Consider the following 11895-nt stretch of genomic DNA (forward strand, 5'->3'; position numbering starts at 1 on the left):
CAGTGAATGAAGAACAAGTTTGTTTTAAACAAAAGTCACCAGATATACACACCTGTGTTTTTGTTAAAGTTTCAGAAGTTTCATATTAAGAAATTAGTTTAGATGTTTTTTTTTTGTTTTTTTTTCCTTTTGCTTGACTTTGTTATTTTGTATTTATGTGAATTATTTTCATTTTGGTCTGTAAAAAAAAAACATTTTCACATAACTACATGTTTTATGTTGAAAGAAATTGATTGGGAAAAATTGATCTTTGGCCTGGTTTTGCTATTTTGTAATTCTGTATACGAATCATTTTGGTCTTTAGAATACCAAAATTTGCACTTTATATTTTGGTCCAGCTGATGGAGTATGTTTTTTTTTTAAATGGTTGATAATTTGATGAGTTACTCAGTACATGCGTTGCCTTTTTTTTTTTTTTTTTTTTTTACCAAATACTTTTTACTTTTAAGTAATTTTATGGACAGCTACTTTTTACTTTTACTGCAGTAAATATATGTTGAAGACACACTGCCACCTCTGCTAGTGAGTCACCTGCCTTTGCTTTCCAGGGCACATAAAACAAAACTGCATTTATGTAAACATGAATAATTTGTAATAATGCTTTAGGGGCTAATTACATTAATTTATTAGTTGTTTAGTTTGCATTTCTTCTTGCTAAGGTCTTGGGCTATTAACACAACAAAAATCATGAAAACTGTTAAAAAGAGAACATTTATTGAAGATAAAAATACATTTGGTCAATGAAGCTGATGAAGGTCATCAGAGGCCTTTTGGAAATGTACTTAGTTTAAACAATGAAATTTATACCTTTCTAATGTTTCTGAGAATTTTATGATGTCTTATGTCTAAAATAGTTATATTTAAGAACACCAACAACACATTTTAACAGAGGATTGTTTATAATGATCAAAGAAAAACTGCTGACTTGACAATTGTCCAAAGGCACCGGCACCCTCCTCCAGGAGGGTAAGCCAGAAAACGTTATTGCCTCTGACTGTATACAGTGTGTTATATCCAACTGTGTTAATGGAAAGTTGAGTGGAAGGAAAAAGTGTGATTAAAAAAAAAAATACATTGGAAATATTTATCCACAACCTTATGGGACAGTGAAGTGATGTCCATTAAAGAGTTTTCGGCAGACTCAGAACATTTAAACTTGAGTCACCACACACAGAAATATCCAGAACATGGGTATGTTTTAAAACGCTCCTTGTTAAGATACTATTGAACCAGAAGCTTCTTGCATGTCATAAGAAGCCTGAACTGTTGCTCAGTGATTCAAATTCCTTTTATAGAGAATAAAAGCAAATGTATTTTATTTTAAAATCTCCCTGAGTCTCGAGGAGTGAAGAGAAAATGGATACTACTATAACTACTACTACCACTAATAATAATAACGCTAAAATCTGTACAATGTGGAAAAAACACATTTCATAAAAAATATATAAAATGAAGAAGTTGTGTGGACGTAAAAAAGACTACATGAACTTCCAATGATATATGAGTGAAGAAAAACCAAGTCCATCCATGTTGATCCATGCAGTAATTGCAGAGTAAAGCTGGGCATATTTTAATTACATAGTACCAATGAAAAGAAGGAAAGTAAACTATTCCTTTAGAAGACTTACAACAGGCTGTATGTCACTTAACCTGGAGAGAACGAGCCTCAAAATGCTCTCTTTTTTTTCTTTTTTACTTGAAAAATGTGTGATTTGATTCTCTTAACTAAGACATTTAAGGATAAGAGTCTTTATTCCATGATTTATGCTGAAGTAATAATACTGAGTCAACATCTGGTACATTGTAGAAACTAGAGCACCGTGTATCTGAATCTTAATGTATAGACCGTAAAAAGTCTGGAAAAGCTCAGCCAGTGCAGTTTTAATTTTAACTGTTCATTTTGCATTAGTTTGCATTTTGCGTGAAAAGGAAAGATGCTGTTTCAGAGGGAGAGTGGACATATTCTGACCAGGTTCCAAGAATCTCAAGAAGCAAATCAGCTCTAAAGAGTCAACTTTGGTTTATTAGGCGACACCAGAACTGATGCACGGTGATTGTAAGTGTACAGAACAATATAAAGTATTTGAAATTTTATGTTTTGTGCTTACAGACAACAGAAAATACAATGCAGTGCAGTGTTTCCAATATTCCCTGGGTAAGTATAACAGATGATGCTTACAAAATAATTATAAAAGTATATTCTAGATCTTTAAACGTTCAATATTGCTCTATAATGATTAGTGTGGAGTGATAAAATACAATATATATAACTGTAAATGTGGGTTAACTTTCTGATAGAGTAGCTGCTGGAGAAGTTTGACAGATCTGACCAACAGGTGGCAGTCTGGAATTAGTAATCCACAGCAAAGGAGCCTCACACACTTTCATTTAACTTTCAAGGATAAAGCTTTAAATCTGTGGGTTTTTTGTGTTTTTTATCTTGACTCTGTGAAACAGCATTTTCATTCTTCAAAAACTGCTGGCATTCAGTGCATTATGCTCAAATTCATGCAAAAAATTATTCTGAGAAATGGTCAAGAAAAAACAGTTGAATGCTTTGTCACCACGTTGTAAACAAAAAGTTCTTATGTATAAAAAAGTGTTTTGAATCTATATATGACAAAAGTCACATGATAATTTAAGATTTCACAGTTTTATGGGAAAATGTTAACTACTTAAAGTCTGATTCAAAAGATTTTATTGTAATATTTATAATGAACCATTTTTAAACATTACCTAGTCTTATCACTTTTTCTCACTTTTTTGTTTGCATCACAATGATACACTAGACTCCATTTCTACAGAGCTGGTGTAAGATATAGTTCACCACATTCACTGGATACAGTACATTTCAGAGGAATAGATGGAGTAAAGGTCTTAGAAATATTTGTGCCAGAAATAACGTGGTTGGTGATGTATGGCAAAATAAAGTCAGGGGTTTTCAGGAAACATTTTTTTTATCAGTCATTTCCAGAAAAAGAGATCAGTAAAAAAAACAAACAAAACCACATCAATGTTTGATGTGGATACGTTTTGTCTTTACCTTGAAAATTCCCACACATACAAATGTTGAGAAAGTTGTTTATGGCATTTAAAATACTATGAAGAAATTGAGAACAGCTCAATTTATAAAGACCCTCCAAAAAAATAAAGTTGAGAGAAAATATGTTGTGATTTGATGGATTTCAACAATGTGTGGCTCAAGTCAACCTGAGTTCATTCAGTTCACACACAAAAACAATCTTCTGTCATACTGTAGGATCCATTGTGTTAAAGAAAAACAGACATTTTTCTCCCACGTTAGATAATTCGTTGAGGACGGATCCAAATGTGTTGGTGGTTCTGGCACGAGCACTGATAAAGGTGTGGAAAGAACCGGCCTCTGTTAGTGAAACATCTGGATCTGGTTGGAGAGGAAACCTCTGGTGACGAACCAACACCCAGAGATTACAGATAATATTTATTTTACCTACTAACCACTTGTCTTGTTGAAGCAGTGGTCTAATGATATTGTCTTATGTACAAAAAAATGGACTAATGACATTTCAAAAAGGATGTGATGATCATCAGGCAAATCTGGATCAACCGATTGATTTCCCTCCTCTCTCTATTGAAGCAACATCACTGCTTGCCTCCAATCCAAAACAATAGCATAAAGTTCAACAAAGTATAAACATTTATCATAGTTTAAAGTAAAACACTTTAAAGTTTAAGAACATTGTGGCACAAGCAGAATTCTACTTAAAGCTTTCTTCCCCTAGAAAATCCCCCAAACACCAGATTTGCCTTACAAACCTGCATGGAGCAAATTCAGTAGGTTTAACAACTTTCCACAGTTTGGACCACTGATTATTTGCTCTACACATGAAACCAAAAACCAGAGCAGAACTGCAAGAGGTTTAATGAATGTGATGCTGGAATTTACAATGCAGGGTAGATTCAAAACAAATGCTTGAACCTTTATGATTTCTTTAAACAATCCAACAGTCTGGCTTCAAACTTACAAATCCACACATCAGATGATTTGATGTGCTAAAACACATTTTCTCGTAAATTTTGGTAGCGATGCTACTGGTAGAACCTGGAGGCACATACAGCTCTGGAAAAAATTAAGAGACTGCTTCAAAATGATCAGTTTCTCTGATTTTACTTTTTATAGGAATATGTGTGAGTAAAACGAACATTGTTCTTTTATTCTATGAACTACTGACGTGTCTCTGAAATTCCAAGCAAAAATTTTATATTTATTTGCAGAAAATGAGAAATGGTCAAAATAACAAAAAGATGCTGGACTTTCAGACCTCAAATAAAGCAAAGAAAACAAGTTCATATTCATTTTGAAACAATACTGACGTTTTACCTCAGGAAGAGCTCAGAAATTATTTGGTGGAGAAACCAGGAAGTTTTCAATAGAGTTCAGTGCAGTGGACTCTCAATGTTTTCCAGTGCTGCATATCTAAAAAATTACTTTGGATTTTGTTCTTTACTCTGCTTCACTAACACTTTTGAAGCGGAGTAAAGAACAAAATCCAAAGTAATTTTTTCATCCTCCAAAAAGTAGGTAGCATAATCTACAAATGAACATTATTTAACCCTAAGATAAACAACAGAAAGTACAGATTAAAGATTCAATATTACAAGTACTCTAAAAAATAAACTATCAAATGTATGACCTATCATCATAAAGATAAACTGTGATGCCCCAATATGTAATGTTCATACATTCAAGACATAAATTACATATGAGATTCATTAGACAGCAACCAGGTAAGCAGCAGGTGTATTTCTCTCTAGTCTGCTCTTCGGTAGACGGATACTAAATAAAGAGCTAAGAAAATTATTACATAAACCCACTTCTGGGTTCAATAGATCCTATGTAGAATAACAATAAAGCAAACTAAACCTATTCATATCTGTGTGTTTTCAAATTGGCATTAAGTTAAAGAAAAACTGACATGGATCAGTAAACACAAGCATGACTTCTAGTTCAAATAAGATGCAGCATACGTGCTAAGAAGCAACCAATATGGCTCAAGGTGTCATATAAATTTGATCAAAATCTTCAAAAAAGACATACTTGAGAATCCTAAACTCTGAAATGGACTACAGCAGGTATTTTTCATCTAAACATGAGCAATAATCAGCTGAAATAATGTCCAGAAAGCATCAAGTTTTGGGTTGTAATATGAGAAACATGCCGTGTGTGGAGCAGAGGAAGGCTCAAATATTTCTTGTGCTTTCTTTGTGTCTGTTTAATCATTTCCATCTGTTATTGTTGCATCTTTGTAAAAAAAGAAGCATATTTAGCTGAGCTTCCCTACATGATGACAGCGCAAAAGCTCTGCTGTGGTTATGAACCTTTTTAAAAGACGTCCTTTGAACATGTTTACAGTTTGTGGTAATCTGTTTAGTATGCACACCCCTCTTCATACTGTATATAGAGGGTTACTTTGCTGTGTAAGCAGTTGCTCCCAATGCTGGAACAGCAACTTTTCAAGAACAATTTTCCTCTACTGAGTCATTTTTCCTGCTAGTGGTGGGAACAGCAAGTCTTTTTAGGTCCTTATGAAATCCCAGGACATTTGGATGTATTTGTGGTTTTTGATTGCCCAAAAAAAAATAACAGCAATGCAGACCTGAGACAGGTGAAAGTTGCACATTATGGGTTAAATTGTTGTAGTTTAATAATAAAGCCATCAGAAGGCAGGGATTTGGTTAGTTCAAACATTGTTCCGCCATTGTGGAAATATGTGGAAAAGACGAGTTCTTGCGTTAAAATCAGGTGATCCTTTTATCTGGTTTAACAGAGACAGATTTTTCTGTAGAAGATTATGTTTCCACTGGTAGTTTTATATACAGCTGTGGAAAAAATTAAAAGCCCACTGCACTGAACCCCATTGAAAACCGCCTGGTTATTCCACCAAATACTGATTTCTGAACTCTTCCTGAGTTAGAACATCAATATTGTTGTTTCTAAATGTCAAATGAGCTTGTTTTCTTTGCATTATTTGAGATCTGAAAGCGCTACACCTTTTTCATTGTCTGCTAATAAATACAAAATTTTTGCTTGTAGTTTCGCAGAAATGTTGTCAGTAGTCCATAGAATAAAAGAACAATGTTCATTTTACTCAAACATATACCTATGAAAAGTAAAATCAGAGAAACTGACAATTCTGCAGCAGTCTCTTAATTTTTTTCAAGAGCTGAACATATACATACTTTTAGTGTTTTTAACATGAATCGGTTTTTGAAATGTGCTCAAAATGTTTTTTTTAACATACAAATCATATTTAGCATAGAATTGCAAAAATAAATCAAACTAAAATTCAAGTTTTAAAAGCACAATATAGCGCAAAAGTAAAAAAGGTTAATATTATATGTCAGTGTCAATTTATCTATATTGTAACAGATTTGGACAATTTAATAAAGTGAAACAAACAACAATATTGAAAAAGATGTTTAAAAGTAAGGCTAAAATCTCAATCTCAATCTCTGTTTAATTTTAAATAAAACGCCAAAGAATAAAGATGGATCTTGAGCAAAGTTTTGAGTCTCAGCTGACTAGACATGAAAAGTTAAATCATTCCAAAGTTTAAGCAGTTAAAGGAAGTTAAAGTCTTGCAAATAAAGGCAAGAATGAGACAACTGACTGAGAGGAAGAAGGAAAAGAAAATGGAGTTACAAAATGTCCGATCTACCATCAAATGATCACATTGGGTCAGCAGACCTGTACCATTGAGAGTAATAATTTAGAAAGCTTTCAAAGTAAGCATCTGTAGGATAACTAAACCAGATTATCAAAAATTCGGTCTGCTTGTTGAAAGCCTTTAAACAAGAAGGCTTTAAGTACAGGAATGTCAGACTCTTGTAGAATGACGTTAGGTTTGAACAGTGTAAAAGTAGTGGCTTAAACCTCTGCTATTGTAGAGTTTAAAGGGGAATTATTATGTAAAATCAACTTTTCTTTTTAGCTTTATATGAAGTTATAATGTTTCCCCCTCATTATAGTCACATCTGGAGTGTTGCTTTGACTCTTTCATGAATGTTTGAGAAATCCTTACATCTGCCATAGCAACCATTCGGGGTGCCTAAATGTTTGTTCTCCCAAAGCTCCGCCCGTTTACCCAAAGCTCCGCCCATTTACCCAATGCTCCGCCCATTTACCCAATGCTCCGCCCGTTTACCCAAAGCTCCGCCCGTTTACCCAAAGCTCCGCCCATTTACCCAAAGCTCCGCCCGTTTACCCAATGCTCCGCCCGTTTACCCAAAGCTCCGCCCATTTACCCAATGCTCCGCCCGTTTACCCAAAGCTCCGCCCATTTACCCAAAGCTCTGCCTATTTACCCAAATCTTCACCTCGGAGCTGCAGTCTCCAGTTAAGCTCCCAGAGGAGCCCTCGTCTGTACTTCCTTTTTGTCCACTCTTACAAACTAGCAGCAGCAATTAGCAAATACCTGGTGGATGTCTGCTGAGCTCATCATACAAATATTTTTCAGTCCAACACTCCTAAGAAAAGTAAAAGGCACAATGAAGAAGCATTGCTGTGATGATGTGCTAGGGGAAGGAACTTCTTAAAGGGACAGAGGCCAAATTCAAGGAGTTAAGTTGTGAAGTCAAATTTCTTTTAAGGTATGTCTAATATTTACAGCATTTCATGACACCTGAAGGTAACATAGTTTCTTGGTTGTGCCATAAAATGCCAGTATGTGCCTGGAAAAGACACAATACTGTTCTTTTAAATATATTTTTAGCTGTAGTGACAAATGCACTCAAACAAGAAATAGCAGTATTACTGTTTATACCTAAATACAAAAGAAGGAGTGAATTCTCCCAGTATTGTTGGAACTGCTAAGTTGTGCCAAGGCACAGTGTCAGAAAAAGACACAAAATTTTAAGAAAACTTTCTGCTTGGAATCACTCTCACATAGAGTAAGATGCAATACATCATAAAAAAATATTTCAAGTAATATAAATAGACAAAGCAAACAACTAGAAACATGCAGTAATAATGCAGCATGTACATCAGATGTAAAGACAAACAAATTTGGGGAAAAAAAGAGCTGAAGTATTTTTCAAAGTTGTAAAGAAATCACTCCAACAAAATACAAATGAATACATTGATGGAAATATTTTTTAACAAACTATCTTATAGAAAACATATAAAAACAAGCAGCAGCCCTTAGCAAAGAGCGAAAAAAGTTAATACAATTAAAGTTTTACGAGATATGACAAGCAAATGTACAGAGTTAAAGACTGACACTGAAACCTACAAGGTAATCCAGTTTACATAATGATGTTTTTGATGAAAAATATTCAGCAAATCTGACAGAAACAAACAGAAAAACAAACAAAGGGATGGGCAATGTTTTGTAAAGATATTTGTCTTGGTTGAACATATTATTTAAAAGGTATTTTCTAAGTTTGCTGTTTAAATTAGACTTTATAAAATAGATAATATTACAGAAAAATGTGGCACATCTCAGTAAGTTAGAATAGCATTGAAAATTTAATTTATTAAAAAAAAGATTCATAAAGTGATGCTAAGATTCAGTTCACAAATAAGATATGTTAAATGTTTCTCAAGAAGTGGAATATTACACTAGACAATTAAGAAAGAAGTGTTAAAACATAAATAGAGCTGACTTGTGATCCACACAAGGCTGCGGACTTGACAGTTATCAAGAAGACAGACAGCAATGCCTTCTGCAAGGAGGGTAAGCCAAAGGTCATTGCTAAAGAAGCGGCTGATCACAAAGTGCTGTTACACTGATGGAAAGTTGAGTGGAAGAAAAAACTGGGATAGAAAATAAAAGACAGAAGCAACAACAATGACTACAGCCTTGTGAGGATTGACCGTCCGCTGTGCTTCTTCCTATAAAAGTCAGCAAAGCCGCAAACTACAACACCTCTTAGACACTTTTACAATTTATTGGCCTTTAGTTGTAGTTTAACCTTATAACACTGGTCCATAAGCTCTAGCAGGTTAGTTGTTGAAACTTTGGCACATTGTGGATGATATCGTGGCCGCTGCTGTGCATAAAGCCATCACATGTGAGGACAGTGGTAATAATGCGGTGATAAAGCTGCAGTTCATCAGAGTGACTGCCACAGCATCTCCCGCTGTGTGGGACCCTCGGCGGAGGGATACAACAGCCGCTGTCATCGTGGTGCTGAGGCTTTTTGCAAAGCAAAAATGTCTGCCTAAGGGAAACTCGTAACTGATATATAGAGGATATTTCCCCACGTATCGCCGTTTAAACCCGAGTTCTGCATTTGCGAGGCGCGTCGGAAGAAAGCGACTCTTCACCAGATCACCCTAGTCCGGATTTTAATCGAGAAACAGGTAAAAAATCAAGGGGAGTTTGCCAGAAGCTTTCGGACCCGTGAAAGAAGTTGGGAGTTGAGAGAGATATAGACCATCATTGCGTTTTGTTTTCTGGAGCTGGACACTGAGATTGTCACGTCCAGTGTTTGTTTGTCTGTGTTGCCCGTCTTTACCCCGTCTTTAATTTAGGTTTTAGCCGCCGAAACGAGACTGTCTTCCTCGTTGTACAGCCAACAAAGCCAGTAGTAAGAGGCTGCATCTGCCCATATGAACGAGTAAGTGCAGCTAGCGTTAGCCGCGGCTAGCCCAGAAACGTTAGGTGCTTCAGCGCAGGGAAAACCATCTCCCTGCTTACATGCAAGGCTCCAGAAACCACTGACATTAACAAGGCGTATTGCAGCATTATCAGCGGATCGTATACATGTGTAACAATCAGCATGCGGTGTTGTTACGGAGTGACGTTGTTCCTGCGCTGATGCGATGCTGCAGGTTTAACGCATCCATTCAGAGCGCTCCCTCGTCTCTCTTTACCAGCGAATAAAAGATACAAACCGAATGTGTTTATGACACGCTTTAGCACCATTTCATCAATTACAATGTGTTTAAGTTGCCTTCATCTCTGTGATGATGATAAGGACGGCAACGGCAAGAGCCAAGTTTACTTCACGGTGATGGTCTTTTTTTTAAATTCTGCGTCCATAAGAAATGCCTCCCGTGGAGATGATTTCCTGTGGAACTAGACCCCGCTGTTAAATAAAGCAGCAGAGATGCGATCTGATAGACTCTGTGTTTATTGTGTTTTTTTGCTCCCAGGTTTCTAGATCGTCAGGATGAATCCTCAGCAGCGGATTGCCGCTCTCGGAACTGATAAGGAATTGAGTGACCTGCTGGATTTCAGTGCGGTAGGACTCCTTGTTGTTACCTGTTGGTGTGATTCATCTCACATTTGAGGTTTAAAAATTCATTACGGATATAGAGTTTTTTTTGTTATTTCACTATTAGTCTGAGCTTATGTTCCTTAACTGCGTTGTTCTTTGTGTTTTAAATTTGAACTATCAAGGTTGTATGCATCCATTCGCCACAAATCTAGCAGTCCACTCCCCTCCAAGTTATTGGTCCACCCCGTTTTTACGTGATTTATTTCTAAAATGTTCCCACAGTTATCTAGTTCTGTTTGGCTCTGCAGGGGAATCCATATACTCACAGTCAGCACATTTTTAACCTCAACAGCATCTGTCAAATAGTAAAAGTGTCTGGTGTTGAAAATGGTGATGGATATAAATTATGTCTATTTGTTTTTAGCTAAGTGAGTCTGGAAATGATCAAGGTTTGGAAAAAAAAATCACAATACTGTAATTGTGAAATTGTAAATGTAGTGATCCAAGTTATTTGAGATAAAAAATAATTAATCTGGAGAGTTTGAGTTAAGCTCAGGAGTTACTTTAGTCTGTTCTTCCTTTAATTGGCAGGTAAAATTAGAGAGAAAAAAACATTCTTCGATTTCCTCCTCCTTAAATCAACCACATATGATGCACTTTGTTGCGTTTACTAAAAATCAGACGAAGCTCCGGCTTGCATAAATGAGATGATTTTTTTAATGCATTAGTTTTACGTTAAATTACAAACATTACTTTTCTGTTAAGGGGCTTGCTGCACATTTGTTTCTGTTATGTCTTATTATACTTATGAAAAAAATCTGAATCGGTCGAAATTGGAGTCAGCGTCTCAATCCTCAAAGAAAAACATAAATCAGTATCAGACAGGAAAAGCCTGAACTGTGCATCTCTGCTCCACGTAGCCGAGTCCTTGGTGTGGTTTTAGATCTGTGTCTGTATTTGTGCTTTCAGATGTTCTCTCCACCTGTAGGCGGAGGGAAAAATAGGCCCACCACACTTGGAAGCAGTCAGTTCAGTGCATCAGGTAGGAACTGATCCCTTAAACCTTTCTCCATTTTCTGCAAACCCTTTGACATGAGCTCTGTGTTTATTCCTGCTTGAAGTCTGCACACAAATGTATCAATGTCTGGACGTCTTTTGCTTTTGTTCGCGCTGCTCCCAGAGTTATTTATGAATGGAGTCTGTAGGAAAAGTGTCTCAGGCTTCAGTCTTGGTTGTAATTCATCTGTGTGTTCTCCTCACATCTGGCGCTTGAAACCTGAACCCCCCACCTGGGGTTGTGGAGCGGTGCTGCAGTAAAGAAGTTGAACAAAGCGCAGTTTAGACCATAGACATGTTTTATTGATCTGTGTGCAATTATAGCACACCACTGTGAATGTTAATCATGTTTTGCATTACTGTCCGATGAATAAATAATGCATAAATCAGCCGTGTTTAGGCTTGAATGATCAGGTGCTGTGATGCTTGCAGAGACTGTTATTACAGAGGATTTGCGGTGAGATGTTTTAGAGGAAATTAGTTTCAGCATATGTGAGTGCTGGAGCTGCTTATACTGTGTAGTGTGAAGGGGTGGTGAAACATCTTGTTGAGCCTTTTTTTCCTGTTAGTGAGGAACTCGCACTGATAATTGCTCCTTCCATTAAATAATTCTCCCACACAATTACCTACCATATA

The 11895-nt window shown here is 36.1% G+C and overlaps 1 protein-coding gene across 7 annotated transcripts in view; it reads left to right on the forward strand.

The window, feature by feature from the left end:
- tcf12 (transcription factor 12) overlaps positions 1-11895 on the forward strand; it is a 90750-nt gene that overhangs the window by 1216 nt on the left and 77639 nt on the right. For 5 of the 7 annotated variants that reach the window (XM_016662205.1, XM_007574861.2, XM_007574862.2 and 2 more), the window contains exons 1-3: positions 9158-9343; positions 10139-10227; positions 11173-11245. In XM_016662205.1, the coding sequence (XP_016517691.1) occupies positions 10156-10227; positions 11173-11245 (145 nt within the window). In that variant the 5' untranslated portion in view covers positions 9158-9343; positions 10139-10155. Of the gene's footprint in view, positions 1-9157; positions 9344-9908; positions 9994-10138; positions 10228-11172; positions 11246-11895 lie in introns of those variants that run through there. The other 2 variants (XM_016662206.1, XM_007574859.2) reach the window with 2 other exon arrangements.

Source organism: Poecilia formosa, unplaced genomic scaffold, assembly GCF_000485575.1.
Source record: "Poecilia formosa unplaced genomic scaffold, Poecilia_formosa-5.1.2 Scaffold363, whole genome shotgun sequence".
Classification (NCBI taxonomy): domain Eukaryota; kingdom Metazoa; phylum Chordata; class Actinopteri; order Cyprinodontiformes; family Poeciliidae; genus Poecilia; species Poecilia formosa.